This window comes from Scyliorhinus canicula, chromosome 1, assembly GCF_902713615.1.
Source record: "Scyliorhinus canicula chromosome 1, sScyCan1.1, whole genome shotgun sequence".
Lineage (NCBI taxonomy): Eukaryota > Metazoa > Chordata > Chondrichthyes > Carcharhiniformes > Scyliorhinidae > Scyliorhinus > Scyliorhinus canicula.
This window is the reverse complement of record NC_052146.1, coordinates 103,303,313-103,328,910: the sequence shown is the minus strand read 5'-3', so window position 1 is coordinate 103,328,910 and position 25,598 is coordinate 103,303,313. Positions and strand designations below refer to the sequence as shown.

The 25,598-nt window shown below is 50.0% G+C and overlaps 1 protein-coding gene across 8 annotated transcripts in view; it reads right to left on the bottom strand.

Moving 5' to 3' along the window:
* si:ch211-15d5.11 (nuclear receptor coactivator 7) overlaps positions 1 to 25,598 on the bottom strand; it is a 211,452-nt gene that overhangs the window by 149,051 nt on the left and 36,803 nt on the right. For 3 of the 8 annotated variants that reach the window (XM_038796536.1, XM_038796528.1, XM_038796544.1), the window contains one exon: positions 19,349 to 19,534. The exons of 4 other annotated variants lie outside the window; for them this stretch is intronic. In XM_038796536.1, the coding sequence (XP_038652464.1) occupies positions 19,349 to 19,460 (112 nt within the window). In that variant the 5' untranslated portion in view covers positions 19,461 to 19,534. Of the gene's footprint in view, positions 1 to 1,118; positions 1,327 to 19,348; positions 19,535 to 25,598 lie in introns of all 8 variants that reach the window. One more of the 8 variants, XM_038796562.1, reaches the window with a different exon arrangement.

Below are 25,598 nucleotides of genomic sequence, written 5' to 3'. Positions count from 1 at the left end.
ACCTGCTCCTCTTCGATGTTGAATTTTTGCAAAGTAGATTTTTAATTGTTTACTGATCAATTTGATTTATTTTTGCACACTGCAGTGTTATTCAAGTTGGGACAGTTCAGTGCAAGCTTAACAGGTATTTGTAATACTCCCACTCAAGAAGCAATTGTATTATTCCTATTACTAATTGATCCTTCTACAGAACAGTTAATGGATTTCACTCGTATTTTAGCTGGTATATTATAGTTTTGGATAGTACTTATCCCCGTGTGCATAGATTGTGCAGCAACCTGTTCTTACCATGCATCCCCAGCCTCCATCCATCCCAGCCTTATTTCTAATGTGTTATTTTATCGTCCTTGGAATAACGAATGACTGAGTGAAACCTGTAGGTCTCTGAATCCAGGACCCGGTTGCCTGTAGTGCAATCCTTATCCAACTGAGCTAAACATAAGAACATAGGAACTAGGAGCAGGATTAGACAATTCAGCCCCTCGAGCCTGCTTTGTCATTCAATACGATCATGACTGATCTCATCTCAGCCTCATCTCCACCTTCCTGCCCACTCCCCATAATCCTTCATCCCGCTATATGAGCAGCACGGTAGCACAGTGGTTAGCACTGTTGCTTCACAGCTCTAGGGTCCCAGGTTCGATTCCCGGCTTGGTTCGCTGTCTGTGAGGAGTCTACACGTTCTCCCCGTGTCTGTGTGGATTTCCTCCGGGTGCTCCGCTTTCCTCCCACAAGTCCCAAAAACGAGCTGTTAGGTAATTTAGACATTCTGAATTCTCCCTCTGTGTACCCAAACAGGTGCCGGAATGTGGCGACTAGGGGATTTTCACAATAACTTCAATGCAGTGTTAATGTTAGCCTACTTGCGACAATAAAGATTATTAAAAAAATATATCTATCTCCTCCTTAAATTTGTTTAGTGTTCTGGTGTCCACTGCATTCTGGGGTAGAGAATTCCACAGATTCACGACCCTTTGAATGAAGTAATTCCTTATCCTAAAACTATGGTCTTTCGTTCTATGTCCAACGAGGGGAAACATCCATTCTACATCTAGCATTTTATATACCTCAATACATCTCCTCTCATTCTTCTAAACTCCAGCGAGTAGAGGCCTAACCTGCTCAATCTCTCTTCATAAGGCAGGTCCGTCATCTGGAATCAAGCTGGTGAACCTTCTCTGAACAGCCTCTAATGCATTTACTTCCTTCCTCAAGAAAGGGGACCAAAACTGTCGGCAGCTCCCTTTGCTTTTACTTCAAAGCTTAGCAATAAAAACTGCTACGCTGAGTAGAATGCAAATCCCACTGCCACTGCCTTCCGAATGTCTATAAAAACAAAAGAAATATCAAAGTAATCCTATTATTGAAACCCTACAGACTAAATGCAAGCACATGTATACTTTTCTGCTTTTAGATTCGAGTCAATGTTTTTTTAGATTCTAGTAAATATTTTTTAGGGTGATTATCCTACTTGTTCATTCTTCTGAGGACACCAAATCCTTTTCTATAGCAACAGCTGTCTAATTGATCTGAAAACGCATCGAGTAATTTTGACTCAGTATGCTGCCAATGTCAACTCAATGTTTTCACCTGAACAGGCAACAATCAACATCAAGTCCCTGTACTGAATGAGAGCACTCATGCTTGTGCAGACTATGGCAGATTTTCCACTCAACATGCTCAGATCAAAAAAAATTAATTGATCTACCCAAAAGGTATTTTTTTAACGAAGTTTTACCCTTTCACTCCTGAATCGCTGGACTATAAATTGAATTACGTGCGAACATGGGTGCGCAAAAGGAAAAAGGGCACAGACTACCCGCATCAGATGGTACCGATGCAGGCACAATCCATGCCACTGGTTAATTATAATGATCTGTGCGTGCAGTCGACAAAACTCATTCTATTCACTGGTTGCTGGCTGACTGGGGGAGGCCACAATGTTACTTAAAGGCAGCCAACACTTCTTAAAGGGGAGGTGGATAGTGGATGTAAAAATCTGGAGTGCAAATTCTGGAAGAAATGATTGAAGGAGGGAGAGAAGAGGCACCTTTGATGCTGCACTGGAGAATTGCTGCAGACAGGGGAGAAGAGGAGGGACATCACTCTTCCCTAGTCATACCTCCACCTTTATAGGGCACAAAGCCCTCTAGGCACCTACAGTAAGAAGGTGGAGGGCTTAAATGAGGATGTCAATGCCAGAAGTATTGCCATAAGAACATAATAATAATCTTGATTAGTGTCATAAGTCGGCTTACAGTAACACTGCAATGAAGTTACTGTGAAAATCCTGGGGGGGGGGATCAATGAACTAACAAGTGTTGTCACTGTGAAAAGGTTGCTAAAGAACTTCTTCATCATAGCTGTCCCACTCACAGCCTCATTAAATGCAGCACTCATAACATTCCCTTTCCCCACGACCTCTGCAGAGTCCTATAATAATTCCACCGCACTTCACTAAATATTCTTTACCACATACTCACACACTACAGTTACTATAAACTCTGTTTATCCAAAACTTCCATCTTATGTTCAAATGGGCGGAATCTTCCCTACCAACTGCAGGAAGCTTGGCGGGCAGGGACCTTCATTTGGCTGGAAGCCAAAAATCAGTGTTCGGCTAGCGGGATGAACATTTGGTGTGATGTCCTCGGAACTTTAAAGGCAGGTTAATAGTGGGTCGAGCCTGGGCAATGTTGGGAAGCTCTTTTGCATGTCATGTATGCTCATTAAAAGGCCAGTTCGCCAGATTAACTTCCCTCCAAATTAACTTCTCCGTCAGCAAGAAATTAGAAGTTTCACTTTTTAAAAAAAAAAAATATTATTTTTTCAATGAAGGGGCAATTTAGCATGGCCAATCCACCTACTCATCATATCTTTGGGTTGTGGGGGTGAGACCCACGCAGGCATGGAGAACGTTCACTTTTACCAGTGCATCTGGCACAGTTGAGTTCTTCCATGATTAATTTCTTTATATCTACTCTGATTCTTTTGACCTCTCCCTCACCCTACACACTTTTCATAACAAGTTTCAGATGATTTCAATACTCACTTCTTTCTCTCTGCTCTTTGTCACACAAGAAGTTAAAGCCTTATCCCTTTCTTTTATTTCAGTTGCTGACACCCTTCAGCCAGTGGAGGAATGGGAGCATGGTGCTGGGGAAGAGGTACTATCACTTGATCATACTCTTGCAAGCACCAACACAGATAATAATACCATGTAGACATTTGAGGCTAGGGCTGAGGACAGAGAACCCACATACAATCCATAGAAAAGTCAAGCTTTAATTAAAATCAATGTTTTACGCAGAATATGGAGACTATTAAACACATAGAAAATAGAAGCAGGAGGAGACCATTTGGCTCTTTGAGCCTGCTCCACCGTTCATTATGATTGGGGCATTATAATCATCAAGTTCAATACTGTGATCCTGCCTTCCCCCCATATCCCTTGATGCCTTTAGCCCCAAAAGTGGTATCCAATTCCTTCTTGAAATGGCCTCAACCACTTTCTGTGGTAGCGAATTCCACAGATTTGCCACTCTCTGGGTGAAGAAATTTCTCCTCACCTCAGTCCTAATAGGTTTACCCCGATTCTCAAACTATGACCCCTAGTTCTGGATTCCCCCACCATTGGGAACATTCTTTATGAATCTATCCCATCTAATCCTGTTAGTATTTTATAAGTTTCTATGAGATCCCCTCTCACTCTTCTAAACTCCAATGAATATAATCCTAACTGAGTTTGTCTCTCCTCATATGACAGTCCCGCCATCCCAGGAATCAGTCTGGTAAACCTTCACTGCGCTCCCTTCATAGCAAGAACATCCTTCCTCAGATAAGGACACCAAAACTGCACAGAGTACTTCAGTTGTGGCCTCACCAATGCCCTATATAATTGCAGTAAAACATCTCTATACTTATCCTCAAACCCTCTCACTATGAAGGCCAGCATGGTATTTGCCCACATGAACTGAATGAACCGCGTGTCAGCTCCATCAGTACAGCAGTAGAATCCATCTCGACAACTTCCATGTCAGCCCAAACTGCATCCATGGAAGCTAATTGAGCTCATGTTGCTGGTATGAAAGCTCAACAGCTACCATCAGGGCTTTGGAGGCCAGTGTCAGAAAAGGTTACTAAGGTGTCAGATCACAAGCATTTTGTTCTCCTGCAGCGTCCTTGGGAGTCCTCAAGTGCTGTTCCCAGAGAGTGGCTTTGGATCTATAGAAGCACCTTTTGTCCTCCCTGCAAATGACAGTATGCCTGCTCCCTGGCCAGCCACTCTACCAGTGTCACTTCTCTGCCAGTGCATTTTCTAGTGTCAGTCAGCCAGCTGGCCCTGATTGCTGCAGCCTAGTCTGTAGTCAGATCCTTTAGGCACCAGCCTGCTTGAACTGGCCCTCCAAGGCCACCTGAAGTGTGCTCTATGAAAACCCAGCAGTCTTTCACTTCCCAGGGCAATTCGATTATTTACACATCAGTGCCAGCCTCATATCTCCAAACATTTCCAATCCCCCTTCTACTGTTTTTAGATTCATAAAGATTTGAATATAGTTTTTTCAGCTGAGTTTGAATCAGGCCAGGGGTTATAGGTTAGGAACCTTTAAGATAAAACAACTATAAAATGCCACCTTTAGTGTTTCCAGCTCAATAATTTAATTAGCCCTTCGGGAAACAATTTCTCCAACATGCTGCAGGAAAGGTTAAAATGTGAACAGCGGCACACAAACCATTCTTGCTATCAGAACTAGGATCTTGGAGAGATAACAGGAAGAAAAAAATGTGGCACGATCCAACGGCCACGCTGCGACAGAAAAGAAGTTCGCCGCGGCGCAGGGTGGCCATTGAAAGCCGGAGACTCCGCTCCCGGGATCCACCCCGCTCGGCATGCCTCGCGGGATTCAACGAGATTTCATGAGACATTGCGATATGAATGGCCGGAATCAATTTTTAGCAAATTTGCATATTAGAACGAGGCAGTAAGCCTCACTCTAATATGCAGATTCCCGAGGTACCTGAGGCTTTGGAACACAATCCCTTTGCCTCAGAGACCTCGGGCAAGTGCCATCCAGCAGATGGAATGGCACTTGTGGGTATTTCAAGGGAATCAGAGGCCCCAGTTGCATGCCTTTGGGGTGGGTGATACTGCTGGCACCACCTGGGCACCCTGGCAGTGCCATCTGGGTGCACACTGCCAAGATGCCCAGATGGCATTGCCAGGTGGCATGTGCACTGCCAGGGTGCCAGGTTGGCATTGCCAAACTCACTTTTTGCCCGTGTGCAATCAGGTCAGGGTTGCCAGACATGGATGTTGCATGGGGGGGTGGAGTGGCAAGAAACACGTGGCTAAACACGCTCCTTTGGGAGAGTCGTGTCCAAGGGCTGTAAAACTTGTGTCAGTGCGTGAGCCTGGAGAGGAGAACTGCTTCTGGCAGCCCGTGTTGACTAGAATGTTTGAAAAGATAATATTGCAGTGTATGTACCAGAAGCATGCAGAGATTTTAAAAAAATATAAATTTAGATTATCCAATTCATTTTTTCCAATTAAGGGGCAATTTTTAGCGTGGTCAATCCACCTACCCTGCACATCTTTTGGGTTGTGGGGGCGAAACCCACGCAAACACGGGGAGAATGTGCAACTCCACATGGACAGTGACCCAGAGCCGGGAACGAACCTGGGACCTCAGCACCGTGAGGCAGCAGGGCTAACCCACTGCGCCACCATGCTGCCCAGCATACAGAGATTATGATGTCAGTGAGCATCTAATGCTAATTTGCCTATCGATCTACCATTTTCAACCTTACAGGTCCTGTTAATTCCCTCCCTTAAATACACATAGCTGACTAAGTGTTCAGTTGCACAAGGGACTGATGCTATTTAAAGGCATCAGCATGGAACTTTCTGGTGATGGACCTCTGGCTTTCTTCTGTTACTGTGGAGCTAGTGGAAGTTCTGTGCTGTTGGAGGAGTTCACACAGTTTCAGTAACAGTTTTAAGTGCAGGCTGGCTTGAGGTCATGCTTGTGTTGTTCCTCGTGTCTTAATAAAGCTCGCAGTCTCAAATGTGGAGAAGATGCTTTATTGTGAGTTCGTTCATTCTTCAGAGCTCTACGTACGGCTACCTTCAGTGCTATCCTAGCTGCTGTGTGTCCAGCTATTAGCTCTGCCTGCTGTGTAGTGTTTCCTACTTCCTGTCCTGATCTATTTATATGGCTCTCCCGTGCTCCCTCTAGTGGTCGCTCAGTTGTGTTGCATCTGGTTAACTTGTGATCACCACATCCCCCTTTTTTTCTTAACATATTTTCTGAACATCGTTAAAGAAAATTGTACATCCTGTCCCAGTGTATTTATAGCTCTCCCGCTCGTGTTTGCTCTGTTGTTTTGTATCTAGTCAATCTACGATCACCACATCCCCCTTTTCTCATTACATAGTTTCTGTACATCATTAAAGAAAATTATACAAAACAGTAACTTATGATATGCGTATCTATACAAGTGATGATGCTATTGCCTTAGTTAACAAAGCCAATGTATTTATATGTCCAATCTTAATAAAAACATTTATGAGTCCAAACTTGATGAATTTGTTCAGAGCTTTTTTTCTTTTTGTTGTTGATGACGTGGTGATATTGATATTGCAAGTCCGCTGTGAATGTTGTTGGTGTTCCTTGTTATCTTAAGTACCCAATGCGTCATCCCGAGGTGTCTGCATGGTCACATCACTGATGTTGACTGGCATGGACTTTTTTTTTTGTGCTTGTGGTGTTGATTTATTGTCTCATCCGCCTTGGATGCTGGTGTGCTTGCTCGTTCTGGAGCAGACGTGTGTTTATGCGATTCGTCGTCATCCCATGACATGTTTGTAGTCTTGTCATCGTTTTGCCATGCGCTGTGGCATTGTCCGTCATGTGCCAAGTAGTGCCATTGTGTACAAGTCGTTGTTTCATTGCTGTTGTTTCTGTCGTTCTTGTTTTTGTTGTTTTCGTTGCCGTACTTGTCGCTGTTTTTGTCGTTTCCGTCTTTGGTGTTGGCACTGTCGTTGTTCCTGACTTTGTTGTTCTCGTTGCCGGTCTTGGTGCTGTTTTTGTCGTTTCTGTCTTTGGTGTTGTCGCTATCTTTGTTCCTGACTTTGTTGTGTTTGTTGCCATTCTTGTTGTTTCTGTCCCTGTCGTTGTCGCTATCTTTGTGCCTGACGTTGTGTTTGTCTTGTTGCGCTTCATGTTGCTTTTATTCTTGCTGTTGTCGTTCTCGTTTCTGCTGTGCTTCTTGCTATTGTTGTTTGTCTTGTCGCGCTTCATGTTGCTTTTCTTCTTGCTGTTGTCGTTCTCGTTTCTGCTGTGCTTCTTGCTATTGTTGTTGGTCTTGTCGCGCTTCATGTTGTTTTTGTTCTTGCTGTGTTTCTTTTGACTTTTGTTTTTCTTGTTATACTCTATGAGTGTCCCGAGTGGATAATTTGAGTCATTGAGCATTCCGTCTCGCGAGTGGTGCGAATGATCTGATGTTGCATCGGTGCAGGTGACATCAATCAGTTGTGGAGAATTGGATTCCGCATCTTTGCTTTCTTGGTGCTCGTCTTCTCGCGAGTGGTGCGAATGATCTGATGTTGCATCGGTGCAGGTGACATCAATCAGTTGTGGAGAATTGGATTCCGCATCTTTGCTTTCTTGGTGCTCGTCTTCCGGAGTCAAAGTCTTCTTGATTACATTTGACGCGGTGTCTGTGGACTCTCGGCGCTCCTCTTCTGGAGTCCAAATCTGCATGATTTCAGTTGACGTGGTTTCTCTAGACTCTTGGTGCTCCGCTTCTGGAGTTAAAATCTTCATGATTTCTGTTGATGTTATCTCACTGGACTCCAGGTGCTCCTCTTCTGGAGTCAAAATTTGCATGGTTTCTTTTTGTTTGATGTCTCTGGACTCCAGGTGCTCCTCTTCTGGAGTCAGAATCTGCATGGTTTCTTTCGGCATTGTCTCTGTGGACTCCAGGTGCTCCTCTTCTGGAGTCAAAATCTGCATGTTTTCTTTTGGCGTTGTCTCTCTGGGCTCCAGGTGCTCCTCTTCTGGAGTCAAAATCTGCATGTTTTCTTTCGGCATCGTCTCTCTGGACTGTTGGGTGGCCCGACTCTGTGCTTCTGTACAGACAAGCTGAGAACTGTCAGTCTCACTGTGATCCTGTACGTCGAGTGCGAGCACCTTGTCACTGTTTTCGCTCTGTGCTTCGGTACAGACAAGCTGAGAACTGTCAGTCTCACTGTGATCCTGTACGTCGAGTGCGAGCACCTTGTCACTGTTTTCGCTCTGTGCTTCGGTACAGACAAGCTGAGAACTGTCAGTCTCACTGTGATCCTGTACGTTGAGTGTGATCACCTTGTCACTGTCTTCGCATGCAGTGGGCAGAGGTGCATTGTCTTCTTCTTGTTCCTGTGAGCGTGTTGGACTTTCATAGTCCGCTCTTTCTTCTTGTTCCTGTGAGCGTGTTGGACTTTCATAGTCTGCTCTTTCTTCTTGTTCCTGTGAGCGTGTTGGACTTTCATAGTCTGCTTTTTCTTCTTGTTCCTGTGAGCGTGTTGGACTTTCATAGTCCGCTCTTTCTTCTTGTTCCTGTGAGCTTGGTAGACTTTCATAGTCTGCTTGCGGTTGCTCAGGTACAGCGGGTTTACCTTCATGGTCTTGTTCATGCTTGGTGTCCGCCCGGGAGTGTTTGCTTGCATCCCTGTTGGCGTCTTTCATCACTCGCACTGTGGAGCCTGTCATCGCTCGCTCCGTGGAGTCTTCCTGTGCTCTCTGTGTGGCGTCGTCTTCGTCTTGGGTATTGCTGTCATCCAATGTATCGACGAGCTGCCATGGCACCATGGTGTTGGATTCATCCACCATGAGTAGATTCGTGTTGAGCTTTGCAACGGTGTCGCTGATGCTGTGATCAGCATATCCAAATAACTCCTCCATGTCTGAGTAGTATTCTTTGAAAGCCATTTCATCTTGGTTGGCTTCTTCTACCACGAGTTGGTCCGTGTTGAACTTTGCGACCGTGTCGCCGATGCTGTGATTAGCATATCCGACTGACTCAGCTATGTCTGAGTAGTATTCTTCGAAAACCAAAGCATTTTGGTTGGATTCATCTACCACGAGTTGGTTCGTGTTGTACTTTGCGACCGTGTCGCTGATGCTGTGATAAGCATATCCGACTGACCCAGTCAGGTCTGAGAGGTAATCGTCGAAAAACAAATCATCTTTTGTTGTTTCGGAATTCTTTTTGTTCGCTTCACTGTGTGTGGTGAAGGCAGCTTTTTCCAAGGTTTTGTGCAAGTTGTTTTTCACTGTTGGTTTAAGTTCAGGCGTTTTTCTGTGTTCTGAGGCAAGAAAATTTGGTTTTACCACTTTAAGTGTCTTGTTTTCAATTTTCGGGCATTTCCCTTTTAAGTGGGCGTGGTCAGGATTCTCAGACGTCATGACGTCACGCGTAGGAACGACTTGCACATGCGCAAATCGGCTTGCTTTCCTTGTGCGGTTCGGTGTCCATTGCGCATGCGCGGCTTGCGCATGCGCATGACGGTCCGCGACGAAGACTTTTTTTGACTGCGCATGCGCGGCTTGCGCATGCGCATAACGATCGGCGCCGCGATCTTTTGTAAACTGCGCATGCGCGACTTCCGGTTCCGGCGCATGCGCAGACGCGATTTGTAGTTCTTTGCTTACCATAGACTGCAAAATGTGCTCCGACGCCATTTTATCGCGGATTTCAGCGTTTTTTCTTTCTAAAAGTTGTAAGTTACCTTTTCTTTCCGATCTGGACTGGATTTCAGCGTTTTGGCTTTGTGAAAAATTCATGTTATTTCTTCTTTTTGATCTGCACTGTGCATTCGCGATTTCCTGATCTTTTTGTGATTTTTTAAGTCTTGCATCACTCAGTCTCTGTGCAGGTTGGACTGTGAGCATGCCTTGCTGTTCAAATTTCTCACAGTACTCTTCAAATTTGTTTAGTAACGTTTGTAAGCTGTTCCTGTCTTCACCTTTTGAGTATTTAAATCCATTATACACTTTCCTATTGACAGGCCCTTCGATGAGAATTGCTATTTTAATTTTGTCTGAGGCTTCTGCTACATCATTAGCTATGAGATAAAAATCGAACATTTGTTTAAACCTTTTCCAGACATTTCTTACATTACCAGTCGTGTCCAGCTGAGGTGGGTATCCATGCCACATCCTCGAATTAGCGATGTCTTCCCCAGTCAAATGTCCAGTAGGAGATTTCCATGCCATTTTGTGCTTTCTGTATCTGCAGCTGAGTTGTCCTGTAGTAAGCGTCTGAAATCACTGCTGGTACCATGTGTTGTTCCTCGTGTCTTAATAAAGCTCGCAGTCTCAAATGTGGAGAAGATGCTTTATTGTGAGTTTGTTCATTCTTCAGAGCTCTACGTACGGCTACCTTCAGTGCTATCCTAGCTGCTGTGTGTCCAGCTATTAGCTCTGCCTGCTGTGTAGTGTTTCCTACTTCCTGTCCTGATCTATTTATATGGCTCTCCCGTGCTCCCTCTAGTGGTCGCTCAGTTGTGTTGCATCTGGTTAACTTGTGATCACCACAATGCTCACTTCGCATGATCCTGGGTACCCTTCTGAGCATGCAGTTGGGGAACAGCATGTTTAGCACTGCATGCCACAATCATGGAAGAGAGCAGGCAGAATTAAGATTGTGTGCTGCCTGCATCACTTTGATTTGGCATGGGATAATCGTGCATTGTGATCCCTTCCGACAAATGGGCCACATCCATGTTCAAATATCGCTTTAAAATATCATGTACTATATTTATGGGTGGCATAGTGGTTAGCACTGCTGTCTCACAACACCTTTGACCCGGGTTTGATTTTGACCTCAGGTGACTGTGTGGAGTTTGCATGTTGTCCCCGTGTCTGCGTGGGTTTTCTCCGGTTTTCTCCAAAGATGTGCTGGTTAGATGGATTAGCCATGCTAAATTGCTGTCCAATGGGTTCAGTGGAGTTACTGGGTTCCGGGAATAAGGTGGAGGCGTGGACCTAGGTAGGGTGCTCTTTCCAAGGGCCAGTGCAGACTTGATTGGCTGAATGGCCTCCTTCTGCACTGCAGGGATTCTATGATTCTATTTTTTGTATCCCTTTATTACAGGTTGGAAACTTGAGGCCAAGTCTAAAACTGACAAAAGCGGGTAAGTCTTAGGAATGGAATAAACACATGCAGCAGTTTTATTAATGGTATACTAGCTGGTAAATTCAATCATAAAAAACAACACTCCTTAAAGCAGCCTTTATATCAGATTCAATGTTATTCTAGTTCCAGTGGTTCCTGATGCATGTTCCTTGTGCAGCTTAATTTGAAGATTCTATAAACAAATGGGGTTAACTTAAGATGGGCTTTGTGGTTGGCATGGACCAGTTTGGGCAAAAGGGCCTGCCTCCATGCCGTAGATTCTATGATAATGAACTAAACCTGCTGGTTTTGTAAGATCAGAGACAAGGGGTGCGATTCTCCGCACCCGCAAAAAATCGCGAAATTGTCGTAAAAAACAGGCGCGTTTTACGACGATCGGGAAGGGTCCATTTCCCGACGTATTCCCTTCCGGGAAATGGGTTAGTAACGCGGCGGCGTCAATCACGTGCGCGACGACGACGGAACGCGGCGACGACACGATCACGCCCACGTGACGCCGCCCGACGCCGTAAAAAGGCGCGGGCGAGCACAGAATCTGTAGGCCATGATGTTGGAGCCCAGGAGAGCTGCACCTCGTTTTGTGGAGGCCGATGTCGAGACGCTGCTTGATGCTGTCGAGCAGAGGAGGGGTATCATCCGCCCGCGGAGAGGGCATCGCCAACCTGCCAGCGCGGTACGCCAGGCCTGGCGTGAGGTGGCTGCTGCAGTCAGTGCTGTGGGGCAGACCCCTCGCTCTGCAGAGCAGTGCCGGAAAAAGCTTCACGACCTCACCAGGGCTGCCAGGGTAAGTGCCAAGAAGGTGCCCCCTGGTCACAACCATCCATCCCCCCCCCCACTTTACTTAATCACCCACCTCCCCCCCTGGCACGGGGGGGAGGGGGGGGGGGGGAGGGGGATTGGGGCAGAGTTATTTGAGGATGGTTCACAAAGTTGTCACAGACCCAGCGCTCTGGCCCCGTGGAGAGATGCAATCGTCTTATGACAACTTGACCCCCAAACTGTGCCAGTATCTGAACGGACTGCTGATACCTACCGTATTGTAATGATCTACCTATGTACCCTCCCCCAACAGGCCAAGTCCGCTCACAACAACCGTGAGCGGCACAAGACTGGAGGGGGTTCGCCCAACCTGCACCCCCTCACCACCTTTGAGCAGAGGGCACTGGACCTTGTTGAGGGGTCTGCCACCTGGGATGTCGCGCTATGCGAGGTTGGCGGATCTGCAGCAAGTGAGACAACCCTCCTTGACAAACACCCACCCCTCCCCCATCCTCTGTCCCTTCACACACCCTGCCCACTTGGACACCTCCCCCATCCTCTGTCCCTTCACACACCCTGCCCACTGGGACACCTCCCCCATCCTCTGTCCCTTCACACGCTGCCCACTGGGACCGTCCAGCGGCCTGCCGAGCAAATCTAAATAACCCGTCTCATTCTCTTCCCTAGGACGTGATGCCGAACGACCAGGGCCGTCTGGCTGCAGACGGACACAGGCATCTGCCGCCACCTCACCCGGGGCCGCACGACAGAGGGTGCCCGATCAGCGGGGAGTCCCATCCTCCCCAACCCAATCTGCGGATCAGGACGCCCAGAGGGTGGCGAGAACACAAGCCACGGAAATGGCCAGCGATAACCCTCCGGACTCTGAGCGGCCCCACACCATTGAGGAGGCGCTAAATTGCGACAACATCGGGCTTGCGGCACTGCTATCTCCCACAACATCCCTCATCCCAGAGACACTCATTCCGGCGGGCCTATTTAGTGATGAGTCTCCTGGGTCACAGTCTGGTTTGCACATCACAGCTGAGCAGATACAGCAGGTGGAGGTCGGAGCAACCGAGGGCCCGGACTCGCGGAGGCCAGACCAGGCCCAGGATGCAGCTGGCTCCCAGACGTTTTCGGAGTTCTTGGAGTTTCTCAATCCACCCGCACAGCCGATGCCTCAAGAAACCCAGGGAAACAACGACGGGATGAGGGCTGCCTTCCAGACTCTGCAGACGCTGTTAGAGGAGTCGAACTGCGTCCACGAGCAGGGAGTGGTGCAGCTCATGGCAGAGACCCAGTCCGACACCGCTCGGGTGGCATCCGCGGTGGAGGCAATGGGTCAGGTGATGCAAGGCATTGGGGTTAATATGCACGCGTCATCCTCGGCCCTGGACAGGGTTGCCCTCTCACAGGCAGCAATGTGCCAGAGGCAAAACGACATTGCCGGCACCCTGCAGGCCTTGGCCCAGTCTCACCAGGTCATTGGCCAGTCGCAGCAGTCAGTCGCCGAGAGCATCAACCGCCTGACACATGTGCTGGATGGCGTCGTGCACACACAGGTTGAGATCGCACAGTCCCTGGCGGGAATGTCTAACTCCCTGGACTCCGTGTCTGCAAACCTTCGGATCCTGGTGGATACCGTTGCAGGCCTCCAGGACTGGCAGCGCCAGGTGTCGGTGGTGCGACGGGGCACCTCCCCGCTCGCACCTCTGTCCCAAAGTGAGGCCCGGGGGCCACCGGGCTCCCCGAGGGAGGAGGAGGTTTTGGGGCCCGTCCCATTAAGTCCATCACGGGACGTCCCGGAATTCTCGGCCTCCCCCCGTCCCATCCCTGGTGCATCGGGTGGGCAGCTGGCAGAGCAGGGTGGCACAATGTCACCCGAGACGCCCGCAGAGCAGCCTGGCCCATCAAGGCCGGGTCGCCCCAGGAAACGCTTGGCCAAGGAGAAGAACGAGTCGAGGGGGGCGATTCGCAGCAATCCTCCTCCACTCCTGCTGTATCATCTGGGGAAGTCACGTAGACATAGTGTTAGGGGCCTGTAAGGCAACTAAGATAGACACTGAGTAAGTTGGCACGGGTGAAGGGCACAGTTTAGTTGTAGGGCTAGGGCACCTGTAAATAATTGTTAACATTAAACGCACTGTTCCACCTTACTTGTAATACCGTGTGATTGTTCCACAGCCACAGGAATCGTGATGGTGACCGAGTGTCGCTGGGGTTGACGAGCGGTGAAACTTCGGTGCCGGGTGTGCAGTCCCTTCCTCCCCACCCCCTCCCACAGCTAGCCCATGCGGGCACGTGATAGAGTGTCAGTGACGATCTCAGCGGCCACCAAGGTGGATGGTTCAGCTATTGCCATGGGTCAGACTCTAACGATTCTGAGCTCACAGCTCTTCGCAGAGCGGGCTGTCATCATTCCACATGGCACTGATCACACCCACTGACAGAGCCATCAATGTTGTGCCATACCGTCTGGACCCAGTGGTAAGGGTGATGTCGAAGTGGAGCAGTGTACACTGAGAGGGGGTTGGGGGGGGGGGGGGGGGGGTGTTGTGGTGGTGGAAGTTGTGTGTTGACCCTCTGCACGACTAGCGATGCAGGTGGTGGTTTGGTGTTCAGCGGGGACGTCACATGCGATGCGTGAACCGTGCCCGCCGTCCTCGCCGGGTCTGTCGTGCCGCCTCCTGGACATCACCAGCACCTGAGTCGTGTCTGCGTGCTGCGCCCGCCACTCCACCAGCCTCCTCCTCCTCCCTCTCCTCCTCCTCCACCTCCTCCTCCTCTGTGCTGGCACCACTGCCACTGGCTTCTCCCTCCGCCTCCTGCAGCAGGTCATCTCCCCTCTGCATCGCAATGTTGTGCAGCGCACAGCAGACAACTACAATGCGAGCGACCCTGTCGGCCTGGTACTGTCGCCTGGTACTGCAGATGATCTCATCTTCAGGAGGCCAAGGCAGCGCTCCACCACAACCCTGGTTGCTGCATGGCCTCATTGTATCGTGTTTCCGCATTGGGCTGAGGCCTCCGTATAGGCCTCATCAGCCAAGACCTCAGCGGATACCCCTGTCGCCTAGCAACCAGCCCCTCAGCCGGGGGGGACGTCCCTCAAACATCGCAGGGGATGAACGACTGCGCCAGTATGTAGGAGTCATGCACACTCCCTGGGAACCTTGCACAGACATTCATGATCCTCATGTGGGGGTCGCATACCACCTGGATATTCATGGAGTATGTCCCCCTTCAGTTTGTGAACACGTCCCTGTCCCCTGCAGGCAGGCGCATGGGGACGTGAACACAATCGATTGCCCCATGCACCCTCGGTATCCCGGCCACGCTGGCAAATCCACGAGCTCATGAGTCTTGACTTGCTTGGTCCTCGGGAAAGGTGATGTAGATGTCCGCGATGGCATAGAGGGCATCGGTCACATCCCGGATGCACCTGTGCACCGATGACTGGGAGATCCCGGAGAGGTCCCCGCTCGGAGACTGGAAGGAGCCGGTAGCATAGAAGTTAAGAGCGACCGTCACCTTGATCGCGTGTCCTCCCCCCGTTCCACGTGGGGCGAGGTGCGCCACGAGGTGACAGATATGTATCACCGTCTGCCTACTCAGCCGGAGTCTCCTCCTGCAGATGATGTCCGTCATTGTTAGGAAGAGACCCGGACACGGTACAAACCCTCGGCCTTGGTCATCGCCTCTGGCGCCGTGGCTGCACCCTCACTCTCTCCTCTTGCTCTTCCTCCTCCTCCTCCCCATGCTGCTCGACGACTGGCAACTCCTCGGCCCGTCCCTCTGCTGCTGCAGCTGGCCCTGCATCCACTGCGGGTTGTGGGTGTGGATGCTGCTGCATCGCCAAATGCAGTGCAGCGGCCCCAACCACTGCGCAGAACATAGGCGTTCTGTTCACATACATTGTGCTAACCTACAGAAGGGTGGTGGGGGCAGAGAAACGGGACATGTTAGACGGAGGTTAGTCGACACCTCGGCAGCCGCCAGCCACGGGATACTTGTGTGTCCCGGTGGCCTGGTCGCGCTGCTGACACGCGGGGCAGCCTAACCCCTGGTCACTTTCTGCATCCAACGCCGTAACGATTCGCCTCTCACGTGTGCGTCAGTGGCCTGTGCCGTAAGCCACAGGGCACCACGGCCTTGTCCTTGTGACCCGGCACGCCATGGCATGGTGGCAGACTTTTGTAACCGGGTTGGAACGAGTCCTCGCTCACTCTCTCTCTCCCTACCCCCCCCCACTCCCACTCCCACTCCCCCCCCTCCATCTCCCCCACTGCCCCCCTCTGTCTCCCCCACTCCCCCCCTCCGTCTCCCCCACTTCCCCCCCCATCATCCCCACTGCCCCCTCCGTCTCCCCCTACTCCCCCCTCCGTCTCCCCCACTGCCCCCCTCCGTCTCCCCCACTCCCCCCCTCTCCCCCCCCATCTCCCCCACTGTCCCCCTCCGTCCTCCCCCACTCCCCCCGTCCTCTCCCCCACTCCCACCCATCTCCCCCACTCCCCCCTCCGTCTCCCCCACTGCCCCCTCCGTCTCCCCCCACTGCCCCCTCCGTCTCCCCCACTCCCCCCCCATATCCCCCACTCCCCCCTCCGTCTCCCCCACTCCCCCCCCATCTCCCCCACTCCCCCCTCTGTCTCCCCCACTGCCCCTTCCGTCTCCCCCACTCCCCCCTCCGTCTCCCCCACTCCCCCCTCCGTCTCCCCCACTCCCCCCGCTCTGGACCCCCCTCCCGGTCTCAGGGATACCTTCCCCGTTGTGGCCAGACTCGAGCGGTGCGCTGAGCGGTGCGCTGAGCGGTGCGCTAACCTCCTGGAAGCAGTCGTCAGCCAGCACGACTGGTTGACGAACTTAAAAAGCAGGTGTGTTTGATGCCGTGTAAACAGTGCGCGATGATGTCGGGACTTCGGCCCATCCGGGCCGGTGAATAGCGGGGGGGGCCAATTTGTAGCGATTCTGGTCGTGTCGGGGGCGTGATGGAGGCGTTTGGCGGGAATGGCGACTCTGAGATTTGCAGGGTTTGGAGAATAGCGGGAGGGCGTCGGACCAGCGTCGCCGTAAAAATTTGCGACACCCGCTATTCTCCGTCCCGTCGTGAGTGCGGAGAATCGCGCCCAAGAACATTTGTTTTTATCTACTGAATCTTTCTGTACATGACTTTAGCTAATCTCCACTTTGGGTTTGATACCACACTGCCCAGTGGTGACACTAGCAAATGGCTCATATACTTTTAAAGCATTAGTTTAAGTGCAAGCAGGTTCTACATTTTATTATTGTTCTGACTGGACGTAATGATCAAATTGTGAGCTACAATCTCACACTGATAAAACACAGAATAATAAGTGAATGACCCTCGGTCACTGGTGCTATTAGTTTGTTGATCCTTGAAAGGTGCAAATAGAATTTTCAGAAGGAAACTTGAAATCAGTTCTGGCAAAAGTGAAGAAGATGGACTGCAGTTCCTTCTCAAATGCAATTAGGGAAGGGCAATAAAAATGCCGGCTGAGCCAGCAACACACATGTCCCATGAAAGAATAAAAAGCAGATACAGTCCTCTTGACATTTGAGAAGCAACATTTCAAAAGACCATTTCAACCATTAGCAAATTATAATTATTTAAAATTCATCGTTTTTTTTAAATTCTCTTATAAAGGAAATGATTGGGGTGGCACACTGGCGCAGTGGTTAGCACTGCTGCCTCGCGGCGCTGAGGATCCGGATTTGATCCCGGGTCTCTGTCCGTGTGGAGTTTGCACATTCGCCTTATGTCTGTGTGGGTCTCACCCCAACAACCCAAAGATGTGCAGGGTAGACAGATTGGCCACGCTAAATTGCCCCTTATTAAAAAATATAAAAGAAATGATTCCTTATTAAGCAATGGTTGCTTCAGCACTCATTACTCCCCATTACCGTATGCAAATGGCATGGTAGCACAATGGTTAGCACTGTTACTTCACAGTGCCAGGGTCCCAGGTTCGATGCCTGCTTGGGTCACTGTCTGTGCGGAGTCTGCACGTTCTCCCCATGTCTGTGTGGGTTTCCTCCGGGTGCTCCGGTTTCCTCCCACAAGCCCCAAAAGACTGCCATTAGGTAATTTGGCCATTGTGAATTCTCCCTCTGTGTACCCGAACCAGGCGCGGAATGTGGCGACTAGGGTCTTTTCACAGTAACTTCATTGCAGTATTAATGTAAGCCTACTTTAGGGGCAGCACGGTAGCATGGTGGTTAGCATAAATGCTTCACAGCTCCAGGGTCCCAGGTTCGATTCCCGGCTGGGTCACTGTCTGTGCGGAGTCTGCATGTCCTCCCAGTGTGTGCGTGGGTTTCCTCCGGGTGCTCCGGTTTCCTCCCACAGTCCAAAGAATGCGGGTTAGGTGGATTGGCCATGCTAAATGCTAAATTGCTCGTAGTGTCCTAAAAAAAAAAGTAAGGTTGGGGGGGGGGGTTGTTGGGTTACGGGTATAGGGTGCATACGTGGGTTTGAGTAGGGTGATCATTGCTCGGCACAACATCGAGGGCCAAAGGGCCTGTTCTTTGCTGTACTGTTCTATGTTCTTGTGTTAATAAAGATTATTATTATTATGAATCAACATTAATCATATAGGAAGCTTAATACTGAACATCAATAAAATATTTAAATGGAGAGGGCATTCAGGCCTGATCCTATTCTCATCCAATGCCCAGGCATAGCGGAGGTTAGTATCCTGTGGCCAGGTGCATAACAGTACATCCAACCCTCCTCTAATCCTGGAGCACCAAAAGCAACTGCAGTACCCACAGCCGACACCTCCCTCATTGAGATCACGGACACATACTAGGGAATTAACTAAGAACTTCCCTGTATCTCAGGTATTGATGAGATAAAATCACTCAGTCATTGGGAAATTCTATGTGATCTAAGGGCTCAACTTTAATTCCTTAAACCTGGTGGAGGCCAAGGCGGGCGGGGTGGGGACAATGGCTGTTATTTAGCAGGGAACTTAGCCCATTCTTTTCCCTTTCCGATCTGGCTGATTGTGGTGAGGATGCTTGCCCCAAGCCAGTGAGGTGTTTAAATGTGCAGGTTGGGGCTCCATGGCATCATTAGGACCCTGTTTCCTCTATCTAATCAAAGGCTTGACTGAAGATGCACTGATGGCTTTGCTGTCAAGCCAAACCTACTGGAAATAGAAGCCAGGGTTGGACAGAGAGACCCAGCATGGCCAATGCAAAAACTGTTTTCTTAAGGGAGCTGTAGGGTTGTACAGGTGCTGATGTGAATGTCGTCAGAAATATCAGATGGAAACTTGGCAAAAAAAAAATTGCTCTCAAGTAAAAAATATATGCTGTAGTATATACCATAGATATAATGAACTCACTCACACACACACACATAAAATTAAATAGTAATATTTACCTATTGAATAGCATTGTTGAAGATCAGTATTCCACATTCTTTCTGATGGATTCATTATTGATTGAGAATGTGCAGCATTTAACACAGTTGCATTCTTCCTGGAGGAGGCCATCTTGTTTGTTTTATGCTCATTCACTGGGGCTTTATTGAGGTGGCCTTTTAGTTTGTTTAATTTTTTTCTTTAGCCTTAAGGAAACAAATTATGCGATTAATTCTGATGGCAATCGTTGTCAATGTAATTCAACTACTCAACCCTCCAAATCCTAGCCTGTCTATAAGATAAAGGCATTCCATGAAGGGATTTTACAAGCCTGAATTCCAAGAAGGAAACTTAAAAGATTCACCCTCTGTAATTCCTGAAGCAGCTGTTGTGTTGGCTCTGCTGTTTTGAACAGTAAGGACACCGTGTGGTAACATGATGTCCTTACTGCTCGGGTGTTTACTCTGTCATTGAAGTGCGGGGACCTGGATTGGAGGGAGAAAATAACTTGCCTTTCTTATTTTTGGAAATATAAACATTTGTTTTAAAAAAGAAGTTTTTTCAAATTGAAAATAATTTCAATGAAAATGTGAGCGTAAATGCCATTCTGGGGCAGCACGGTGGCGCAATGGTTAGCATTGCTGCCTCACGGTGCCGAGATCCCAGCTCTGGGTCACTGTCCGTGTGAAGTTTGCACATTCTCCCCGTGTTTGCGTGGGTCTCTCCCCCACAACCCAAAGATGTGCAAGGTAGGTGGATTGGCCACGCTAAATTGCCCCTTAATTGCAAAAAATGAATTGGGTACTCTAAATTAAAAAAAGTAATGCCATTCTGCTTCAGGGAGGATTATTTCTTCACCGCCCACTATCTTTTTGTACGCTTTCGCAGGATGTGGGTGTCATCGGCAAAACCAGTATTGTTGCCCGAACCTACCTGTCCTTGAACGTAGGCCATTTCAGAGGGGAATTAAGTTGCTGTGGGTCTGGAGTCACATGTAGGCCAGACCAGGTAAGGATGCAGATTTCCTTCCCTATAGGACATTAGTGAACAAAATGGGCTTTTTTGACAATCAATGATAACTGCCAGTTAACCATTATTGAGATTATCTTTAATTCCAAATGTATTAACTGAATTCAAATTCCACCAGCTGCCAATTGACCTATGTCCATCAGACCATAAGACATAGGTGCTGAATTACGGCATTTGGCTCGAGTCTGCTCCGTCTTTCAATCATGGCTGATATGTTTTCTCATCCCCATTCTCCTGTCTTCTCCCCATAACCCCTGATCCCCTTATGTCCAAAGACGAGCCTCGGTCTTTGGATTATCAATCGAAGGATATTGCCACCACACCACCACCTCCCGCTAAGTTTTCACAAGGATAAACTGTGCATCATAATCATAAATTATTTATATTAAAAACTTGAGATTTTAATCTATATTCATGCTTCAGCAATTCCAACAGGAACACAGCTTGAAAAATGCATGGTGGGTGGGACTTTTTGATCCCACCTGTCGTGGGGATGGTCGTGGGGGGGGGGAAGGAAAATTTGACGGACCAGCAAAAGGTCTGTTGCGGGACTGGCAAAACCTGCCCAATATCCTTAGATGTGTACCCCTCTGGGAGTACTGCATCAGCCCTTGGGTGCAGAAAAGAAATCGTCCTCAATAAAATACATTTGCAACACATCTGTGGGAGAATCATGTTGAGCAGGTTATATCTGACTCTCTAAATAGTCGTATACAGTATTCAGTGTTTTGTGGTCACACGGGAATACCTTCTGCTCTCTGAAAGGAAAATAGTTTAGCAAATGGTCTCGATGAAAATGGTGCAATAGGTTAATTGAGAAGGAATACTGCTACAAAGTTCCAGAATCATTGCTAAACTAAGAGAATAAATAAAGTGATTCTGGTCCGTTATTGTAATTTCCGTTTTTTAAAACCTTCTTTGATCCACTGCAGTCTTTCTGTAGTGGTTGGTATAACTGAGTGGCTGACTGGGCCATCCCAGAGGGCAGTTAACAAACAATTATTTGCTGTGGGTTTGGAGTCAAATGTAGGCCAGACCAGGCAAGGACGGCAGATCCCTTTTCCAAAAGGACATCAGGGCACCAGGTGGATTTTTCTGACAATCAGTGATAGTTCCATGATCACCATTTTTAAAAAAAATAATAATTTCACAAAATATCAAAAACAGAAATATCAACAAGAAAACATATTAACAACAAAAACAAAAAACAAAAAAACTAAAGAAAAACCCCCAAAAACCAAAACCCCCCACCCCCAGTAATTACAAAGAGAAGAAAGAGGTTAGCACCCGGCATATTCAACAAACACATGTACACATTCCTCCCCTCCACCGAACCAACCCCCCCCCCCCCCCCAACCCCCTTTCAGGCCAATTTTCCTACCGTTCTGCCAGGAAGTCCAGGAAAGGCTGCCACCGTCTAAAAAACCCCTGTACTGATCCCCTCAGGGCAAATTTCACCCTCTCCAATTTAATGAACCCCGCCATATCATTGATCCAAGCCTCCACGCTTGGGGGCCTCGCATCCTTCCACTGAAGCAAAATCCTCCGCCGGGCTACTAGGGACGCAAAGGCCAGAACACCGGCCTCTTTCGCCTCCTGCACTCCCGGCTCCACTGCTACCCCAAAAATTACGAGTCCCCAGCCTGGCTCAACCCTGGATCCTACCACCCTCGACACGGTGTTTGCTACCCCCTTCCAAAATCCCCCCAGCACTGGGGAGGCCCAGAACATATAAGCATGGTCCGCTGTGCTCCCCGAGCACCTAGCACACCTGTCTTCACCCCCGAAGAACCTGCTCATCCTCGTCCCGGTCATATGAGCCCTATGTAGCACCTTGAACTGTATAAGGCTAAGCCTCGCACAAGAAGAGGAGGAATTCACCCTTTCCAGGGCATCCGCCCACGTCCCCTCCTCAATCTCCTCACCCAGCTCCTCTTCCCATTTACCCTTCAGCTCCTCCACCGAGGCCTCGTCTACCTCCTGCATTACGTGGTACACGTCCAAAATCCTCCCTCCTCCAACCCTACCCCCAAGAGCACTCTGTCCCGTACCCCACGTGGGGGCAACAGAGGGAACCCCTCCACTTGCCGCCTGCCAAATGCCCTAACCTGCATATACCTAAACATGTTCCCCGGGGGGAGCCCAAACTTCCCCTCTAACTCACCCAAGCTCGCTAACCTCCCATCTACAAACAGGTCCCCATACCTCCTATACCTACCCTGTGCCAGCTAAGAACACCGCCATCAATGCTGCCTGGAACAAAACCGGTGGTTTCCCCCGAGCTCCGTCGAGCCCCCTACCTCCCCCCTATGCCGTCTCCATTGCCCCCAAATTTTGAGGGTAGCCGCCACCACTGGGCTCGTGGTATACCTCGTTGGAGGGAGCGGCAACAGCGCCGTTACCAGCGCCCTCCAGCTCGTGGTCCACACAGGGACGCCATCTCCATCCTCTTCCATGCTGCCCCTTCCCCGTCCATTACCCACTTACGCACCATCGCTGCGTTGGCAGCCCAACAGTACTGATAGAACCATCAATTCTACGGACACGTGCTTGTAGGATTAGAATAGCGGTTTTAATATACTTACAACAGAGCCAGCCTCTTAGCCGTTGAACTTTCGGTGAACTGGGCTGGCTGACCCTGTGGCACGGATCTTTATACAGCAGCTCCAGGGGGAGGAGTCCTGGACGGAGCCAAGGGAGGAGCCCAGTACAAACTCTCGAGTACTCCCAGAGCTACTCCCTCTGGTGGTCAGGTAGTGCAACTGCACTTACAATATTGATACATATATATATATACTTGGAACAGATTATAATACCGTGTGAATCTCATTCACCACAAGTACCCACAGAGTTTGGCCAGCGCCAGCCCCCCCCCCCCCCCCCCCCCCCATCCCTGCCCCGCTCCAAAAACACCCTTCTCACCCTCGGAGTCCCATGCGCCCATACAAATCATGTAATACTACTGTTAACCCTCCTAAAAAAGGCACTGGGGAGGCACTGGAACAGGAACAAAAACCTCGGAAGCACCGTCACCTTGACTGACTGCACCCTGCCCGCCAGCGACTGCGGCAACATCTTTTGAACTCCTCCTCCATTTGCTCCACCAGCCTTGTGAGGTTAAGCTTGTGTAGGGCCTCCCAGCTCCTAGCCACCTGGACTCCCAGGTACCTAAAGCTCCCCCTGCCCTTTTCATTGGGAGCCTACCAATCCCCTCCTCCTGATCCCCCGGGTTCACAACTCACTCTTACCCAGGTTGAGCTTGTACCCTGAAAAGCCCCCAAATTCCCTGAGAATCTTCATCACCTCCGGCATTCCCCCCACTGGGTCCGCCACATATAGCAACAAGTCATCTGCGTAAAGTGACATTCGGTGCTCCTCTCCATCCGCACCAGCCCCTCCAATTCACCGACTCCCTCAACGCCATGGCCAGGGGCTCAATTGCCAACGCAAAGAGCAAGGGGGACAGGGGACACCCCTGTCTCGTCCCCCGGTGCAACCGAAAGTACTCCGATCTCCTCCTATTCGTGGCAACGCTCGCCATTGGGGCCTCATATAACAGCCTCACCCAACTGACAAACCCCTCCCCGAACCCAAACCTTTCCAGCACCTCCCACAAGTATCCCCACTCAACCCTATCAAAGGCCTTCTCCGCGTCTAATGCCACCACTATCTCCGCCTCCCCTTCTACCGCCGGCATCATTATAACATTCAGAAGCCTACGTATATTGGTGTTCAGCTGCCTTCCCTTCACAAACCCCGTCTGGTCCTCATGAATGACCACCGGCACACAGTCCTCTATACTTGCGGCCAAGATCTTCGCCAACAGCTTGGCATCCACATTTAACAGCGAGATCGGCCTATACGATCCACGCTGCAGGGGGTCCTTGTCCCGCTTCAGGATCAAGGAAATCAGCGCCCATGACATAGTCGGGGCAAAGCCCCCCCCTCCCTTGCCTCGTTAAAGGTCCTAACCAGCAGGGGGCCCAGCAGGTCTGCGTACATTTTATAAAATTCGACCGGAAACCCATCCGGCCCCGGCACCTTCCCCGACTGCATGCTGCCTATCCCAGTGACCAGCTTCTCCAGCTCAAACGGAGCCCCCAGTCCCTCCACCTGCCCCTCCTCCACCTTCGGAAATCTCAGCTTGTCCAAAAGCCCCCCCCCCCCCCCCCCCCCCCCCCTCCCCATAAAAGTCCCTGAAGACCCCGTTAATGTCTACCCCACTTCACACCACATTTCCTCCCCTATCCTTCACTCCACCAATCTCCCTGGCCGCGTCCCGCTTACGGAGCTGATGCGCCAGCATCCTGCTCGCCTTCTCCCCATATTCATGCACCGCTCCCTGTGCCGTCCTCCACTGAGATTCCGCCTTTCTGGTGGTCAGTAAGTCGAACCTGGCCTGAAGATTACGCCGCTCCCCCAGCAATCCCTCCTCCGGAGCCTCCACGTATCTCCTGTCCACCCTCACCATCTCCCCCACCAACCTCTCCCTCCCTCTTTGCTCTCCCCTCTCCCTATGGGCTCGGATGGAAATCAACTCCTCTCTAATCACCGCCTTCAATGCCTCCCAAACCATCCCCACTCGGACCTCCCCATTATCATTAGTCTCTAAGTACCTCTTGATACACCCCCGAACCCACCCGCCCACCTCCTCATCCGCCAGCAGCCCCACCTCCAGGCGCCAGAGCGGGCGCTGGTCCCTCTCCTCCCCCAGCTCAAGGTCCACCCAGTGCAGGGCATGATCCGAAATAACTATGGCCGAATACTTGGCATCCTCCACCCTCGAAATCAGCCCCCTGCTCAGAACAAAAAAATCGATCCGGGAATAGGCCTTATGCATGTGGGAGAAAAATGAATACTCCCTGGCCCTCGGCCTTGCGAACTTCCAAGGATCCACCCCTCCCATCTGGTCCATAAACCCCCTCAATACCTTAGCTGCCGCGGGGCCTCCTGCCCGTCCTGGACATGGATCGATCCAATGGGGGATCCAGCACTGTATTAAAGTCCACCCCCAATATCAGGCCCCCCCGTCTCCAGATCCGGAATGCGGCCCAACATGCGCCGCATAAAACCCGCATCATCCCAGTTCGGGTTAATAGACATTCACCAGCACCACCTGCAGCTTGCCGCTCACCATCACATACCTCCCGCCACTATCAGCCACCACCTTTGACGTCTCAAACGACACCCTTTTTCCCACCAGGATTGCCACCCCCCGGTTCTTTGCATCCAGCCCTGAAT